At 55.3% G+C, this 6,323-nt stretch overlaps 1 protein-coding gene across 6 annotated transcripts in view; it reads right to left on the minus strand.

Annotated features, from left to right (window-relative positions):
• Positions 1–4,642, minus strand: part of TLK2 (tousled like kinase 2) — a 43,143-nt gene extending 38,501 nt beyond the window's left edge. The window contains exons 1-3 of one of the 6 annotated variants that reach the window (XM_065698835.1): positions 4,012–4,642; positions 1,891–1,976; positions 11–76 (exon numbers count right to left, since the gene is read on the minus strand). In XM_065698835.1, coding sequence (XP_065554907.1) covers positions 11–76; positions 1,891–1,971 — 147 coding nt within the window. In that variant the 5' untranslated portion in view covers positions 1,972–1,976; positions 4,012–4,642. Of the gene's footprint in view, positions 1–10; positions 77–1,890; positions 1,980–3,651; positions 3,787–4,011 lie in introns of those variants that run through there. The other 5 variants (XM_065698834.1, XM_065698840.1, XM_065698837.1 and 2 more) reach the window with 5 other exon arrangements.
• Between the last annotated feature and the right edge of the window lie 1,681 nt (positions 4,643–6,323).

Consider the following 6,323-nt stretch of genomic DNA (forward strand, 5'->3'; position numbering starts at 1 on the left):
AATGACCTACCAATGCCAGTGCGGAGCATGACGGACGGAGACTTGGGGGGGTAGGGAGGGAATTTGAAGCACCAACCTGGGAGGGAATGTAGTATCTGAGATTAATATTGCAACCAAGATTTGCTGCAACATAGTAGAGTCATGCTAATTCATATCAATGGTTGGCTGATCTATTGCAAATTACCAAGTATGCAAGTAAATAAATAGAAATTGCCTGAAGTAAGTGTAATGCACTTTAACAGTTTACTGACTAGTACAAAGTAAAACACTATACTGCATAACAACAGGTAAAAATAGAACTCAGTAACAGAACAGCTTTGCTCAAAGTGAAGCCTCCAAGAAATGAGGCTTTTTTACTTGGCTATGCCTTAGAAACAAAAATCAGTTTTTAATATCCATCCATACACAGAAAGGGCATGTACTTTCTGCTCCAAACATATTGAAAACATAATTAAGACTTGCTTTCCTGTATCTTTTAAAGGTTATTCCTTTAAAAGGAATAGCTGCTAGCATTCTTTGTGAGCGCTGAGTATGTTGGCACTGTTTTAAAGCAACAACAGCATCTATGCTTAAGTCTTAACTAAGCTAGAAAGTTGTTTGGCTTTATCTATACTGGTACAGCTAAGGGTGTTAAAGTGACATACATGGGGGGGGAAGAGGCAAGAAACTGATGATAAAGTACATTAAAAGTGGTAACGTTGTGTAAACCATGTTTTTCAAGATCATAAATACATTACGTACCATAAACTTTTACACTAGCAAAAGCCTTAAGATTAAAGGCTTAAGAGTGGGGGAAAAGATCAACCCCCCCTTAACTCAGTAACTTAAATTGTTACCTCTTAACAACTTGTAGTGTTAGCCTTCCTTCCTACACTACCTTGTACAGCTGAGCATTTTACTTACACTTCATTCAAAGCCTTAACCTTGTTTGAGTCCTGCCTGAAGTGCAGAAAGAGAAGTATGAACTCAAACAAAACCCTTTTTCAAGTTCTGGTTTGCTTTGCATCTACAAAGTTCCTTCTCCAAATAATTCTAAGAGGTTTCTGAACATTATCTCTCAGGGATGTATTGTTTCACCATCTACCTTGATATTGCCCAAAACTCGGGATCTTCCTCAAAAGTCAACTCCTTATCACTGACCTAGTTTAAGATGAGTTCTGCCACCATTTCACTGCTCAGAGACTATCAATTAATGCTACCAACAACATCTGGAGAACTAACAGCTAATTATTAATCAATAATATATCAAGCAACCACACTGTGGTGGTGTTAAGTGCCTCAACCAAGAAAGGCAGCTGCTGAACAGTTAGGAAGTTGTATGTGAGGACAAAGATGGGATTTTACTAGCAGGTTGTAGGTCACAGACACAGAAGAGCTCACCTTCAAGTCCTTTGTTGTGTGTGTGTTCTATGCGACTAAGTACACAACTTTAGCCCACTGCACCCACAGAGAACTGAACAAATTCCTGGAGAGGTTATGTCTGGTTACATGGTGTATCCAACACAGCAAACTTGAAACTGTATCTAACAAGTGGCCAAATTCAGCTCTGGAGTGCCGCCTTTGAGAAAGGAGGAGACAGATGAGGTTCCCACTTCCACAGACAAAGTTGTCACAGGGTTTTTTGGGGCGGGTGTACACGCTGTCTTAAGATGGAGCAACTCCTAAGAACTGAATTAGAACCCAGAATCTCCTGCATAGTAAAACGTCTGCTCATAGAGATCCCGTTTTCATTCCTCTTCAACATACTTCAAGCAAGTTAGTGGTCAAACACAACTACTGCTATAAAACATTCTGCTAGCAAAGCAAAACTATCAGTGTAGATTAAAGCATCACAGTGCAGCGCAGGATGGACAAGCAGTCATGCCCGTTACCAGAGATACTCACACTCACCTTAGCAACCCCGACTCCAGTGAACCTGGCCTCCAGTAGCTCCTGCCTTCGTGGGTCCAGGCTATGCAATTCTTCCATCATTTCTGCTGCTATGGGAGAACAACATTCAGATTATGCAATGCAAGGAAAGGAGAGAGATTTAATATTCCGTGCCACTGAGGAGGCTCAAGACTGCCTGTTCTGCAGCATAACCACGTAGAAAGCATTTTTCTTGCCAGAGAAAAGCAAGGTTACTGTGCAATAATAACATGACTTTGTCACCATATTACTGTATTTAAACCGTAACCCTGCTGGAGAGCCTCCTCTCCTATCTGTTGTACCAGCCATTTCAAGATCTCTACATCCAAGAAACCAATTATGTCATATTTCCCCCACTGGATGCTTTATTAAAAGGAAAACATGGGACCAGAGTCTTAGGACTAAAACCTTCAGAGATCTTCATCCATGCTGCATGACGAGGAGGGCAAAAAATAAAGCAGCGCTCTTTACCCCATCATTTATTTTTGGCCAATCCTGGAAATCCTAGAGCTTCCTGAACTGCAGATTTCACCAACAACTCCAGTTCTTCCAAGCGCAGAAAGGGATTAGAAGAAAACAAGGCTTGTTTAAAGCTTTTAGAGTAAAGCATCAGATACCTTTAGTGAACCAGCTGCTTCTATATACTGCGTGTACCTGGGGTACCTCTTGGCAATCCAACACAAGGAATGCCATTATTTGAAGGGTTGTAAAAAAAGACCCTTAATCAGTATAAACAGGTTAAAACTGAAGAAATGTACAATTCCAAGCCTGAACCGCGAATAAAAAAATGGGCCAAATTTCAATGTTCATTATAACTGTGAATCACATCTTCCCAACTGCACCAATCAAGTTCATTTCCAGAAATGTCTGTTCCAGTTTCATTTTCTGGACTAAGGTAAAGGAAAAAAAAAAAAAAAAAAAAAAGAAGGAAAAAAGAAAAGAGAAGATAAAGATTTTCTGCATGGAGAGCAGAGGCGATGAGGAAAGTTCTTGAAGGGCAGCAAGTGCCCTCTAGAATAGGCAGTGTACAATTGTTCCTTTTATTAACTGTCCATTTTGTCCCTGCCGTTTCCTCCAAACCCTGCAGATCCAAGTTCTAGGGGGGCAAAGTGAATCCAGCCCAGGGGGCATTTACAGCTGCTCCCCCAAACCAGCAACAAGCCTCCCAAACTAATGGGATACCAAATGTGGTTATTAGAGAAACCTAATTGTACTCTGGGCTTTAAAACCCCATCAAAGCCAGCAGCCTAGTTTTCAAAACAGGAAATCTGTGCACGAGGAAAATGACAGACAAGCCATGAACGCGAAGATGTTCAAGTACTCCTAGGTCTTTCCCCCATTACAGAGGGCAACCACCCCGGAGGGAATCCCATCCCATCGCTGCGATGCTGGTCTGGGGAAGGGGCTGCCACAAGTTCCCAAGGGCCGAGCTCCCCGTTCGGGGGCTGCCCCGAGCCCCCTCTCCCTGCCCTCCGCAGCTCCTCTGTCCCAGGCTCCCTTCCCCACTACGGGGAACAAGAGGCAGGCGTTTGCACACCAGCCGGTGAGTGAGCAGCCTTGCCCCGCTGCCAGCTGCTGCACCGCCTCGGCCTGCCTCCTCCTCCTCCTCCTCCCCGGCACCGCCGGCAGCACCGCCTCAACTCCCAGGCCGGGGATCCACAGGCCGTGCCCAGCCCCTTCACCTCCCCCGCCGCCCCAAGGCCCCCAGGCCGGGCCCCCCCATCGCCTCCACCCCGCTCTTACCCCCCGCCCGCCGGGCCGGGCCGCGCTCGGAGCCCTCGGGGCCTGCTCTGAGCCGTGCCCCGGCGAGGCGGCCACCCGCGGCCCAGGCCTCGCTCCCGCCGCCTCGGGGCACAGGCCGCGGGCCCTTCCGCCGTGACCCCGGCCCGGCCCCGCCGCAGCCACCGCCGGGGAGCGTTCCTCAGCCTCCGCCCCCCGCGGCCCCCGCGGCCCGGGGTCGCTGCCCGGCTTCCCCGACCCACCCACCGCCACCCCCCCCCCCGCCCCGGCCCCGCCGCCCCCAGGGCGGCCTCGGGCTCGGCACTGGGGCGGGAGGCGGAGGGGGGTCCCCGCGCTTCCCCCGCCGCCCCGGGGCTGTCTCACCTGGCGCTGCCGCCTCTACTGCTGCTCCGCTCCCCTCCTGCCCGGGCCGAGCGCTCCCCGGGCACCGCTCGGATCCCGCCGCCGCCGGGGGCAGGAGCAGGAGGAGGAGGAGGAGGAGGAGGAGGAGGAGGGAGGGAGGGAACCTGCTGCGGCGGCAGCAGCGGCGGCACGGGCGGGAGGGGGAGGCCAGGGGCGGCTCCGCGGCCTCTCGTGAGCCAGACGCCGCCGCCGCTGCGGGCACCCGGGCTCCACGCGGGGGAGAAGGGCGGAGGGGATGGGGGGGCTGCGGCAGCGGGAGGGGGGGGGAAGGTGGGGGCTCGCCCCTCGCCGGCTCCGGGGCGGGGAAGGGAGACGGGGCGGGTACGGAGATCCGGGGGGGGAAAGGGATGGATAGGCCGCGGATCCCCGGCCTCGCGTAAGGAACCTCGCCCGGCCGGGGTGCGCGCAAGCCGGCGGCAGCCGCAAGGCCTCGCGGCAGGACAAAGGCCCGGGGGGAGGGCTCGGCGGGCGGCGGCGGTGCCGGGGTCAGGCGGGAGGGCGCGGGGCGGTGTGCGGGGGCTGCGGGCAGGGCCCGGGGCCGGGGCCGGTGCTCCCCCCCTCCCTCCCCCCTCCCCGCGGCGCTGAGGGCCCGGCCCGGCCGGGGCGGTTGGTGAACACACGGGCACACACACACAGACACGCACTCGTGAAAGCGCGCGGCGTCTCGCGAGATTTGCACGGCGGGGAGGGCAGGTCAGCGCGGGGAGGGGGGCGGGGGCAGGTCAGGGGGCGGGGCCTGAGGAGGGGCGGGGCCTGCACGAGGATGGGGGGGGCAGGTACGGGAGGGGGCAAGGCGGGTCTGGGGGGGGTGAGGCCTGGGGGGGGGTCAGGGCAGGTCTTGGGGGGCTAAAAGGTCGGGGGGGGAGTGTCACATAGGAGTGGGGGGGACAGGCAGGGTGGGGGGGGCAAAGAGCCTGAGGGGGGTCACATGGGCCTGGGGGTAACAGGAGCGTGGGGGGGCTACAGAGGCTGGAGGGGGGGCAGAGAGGGTGTGCCATGGGGTCAGTGGCTCATCTGCTCCCCCCCAGGGTGTCTCCATAGAGGGGGGGTACCATGTACCATGTACCCCCCCCAGCTTTTCACCCCCTCTCCTGTCCCCATCTCCCACAGCCACCCCACTCCCAAACCCCCCTTCATCCCACAGGGGAGGGTGCAAGGGCAAGCAGCACCCCCGACCTCGGGGACCCCACAAAGCACCCCAGGGCCCCGGCCCCGCTCTGTGGGGCTGATGGTGTTTGGGTATCGCTCGCGAAGCACAGCCCTGGTGCCAGCAGCTCCCGTTGTCTGCCCTGCCTCGCATTCCAAAGGCCGGGCACCGATAGGAAAAGCGCTGCCCCCCCTCTTTAAGACATGACAAATGGGGGCTCGCCCCGGACCATTCCCATCCCGGCTCATCCCGGTTCATCCCCAGCGCTGAGGGCAGGATGCGGAACGCCGCCGTCGGGCGGGACAACCCGCTCGGCTCTAAGGCTGAATCAGCTTTATGGAAAGCAAATAAACCCGGGAGAAGGGGGATAAACCCAAGCATTGTTGGGAAAGGAAGTGCCCAGGCCTGTCCGAGGGGAGGCAGGCGCGGATTAGCGATGGATGCGGATCCAGCCGAGGGATGTCCGTCCATCCATCACCTCCGCTCCGCCGTGGAGCGATCTAGGAGCAGGCTGGAAAGGAGGGGAGAGAGGGAAAGCTGGCGGAGCATCCCGGGAACACCGCTCTCCGAGGGCGCCAGGGAGGGAAGTTGTATTTGAACAATGTGCTCCCAGCCTGGTGATGTTAACCTGGAGGTGCCTGCCTGTTCTCACAAGCTGGGTTACCTGTGCTTTAAGCTGTCTTTTTAATGTGTGCTGTGGTTTTGGGGTGTTACTCCTGAATTTTGTCTTTCACAGCAATATTCGACCAGCTGAACTCATCACAGCCATTTGGGGGAGCGCTGATTGGTACCATTTCCACTGAACATTGTTCAGGGAGGTAGAAAGTGCATTTGTGCCTTTCTGTTTGATGGGGCTGGAGGGAGGAGATCTGGGAGCTGAAAAAGGGACCGGTGACTCAAACCCCTCAGCTCTCCTGGACCCTGCCCCACTGCCCCTAAAGCTGTAACAGGGGCAGCACAAGGGGAATGGCTTGAACCTGCCCAAGGGCAGACTGAGATGAGCTCTTAGGCAGAAGCTCTTCCCTGTGAGGGTGCTGAGGCGCTGGCACAGGGTGCCCAGAGAAGCTGGGGCTGCCCCATCCCTGGCAGTGCTCAAGGCCAGGTTGGACACAGGGGCTTGGAGCAA

The sequence above is a fragment of the Lathamus discolor genome, chromosome 20 (assembly GCF_037157495.1).
Source record: "Lathamus discolor isolate bLatDis1 chromosome 20, bLatDis1.hap1, whole genome shotgun sequence".
Classification (NCBI taxonomy): domain Eukaryota; kingdom Metazoa; phylum Chordata; class Aves; order Psittaciformes; family Psittacidae; genus Lathamus; species Lathamus discolor.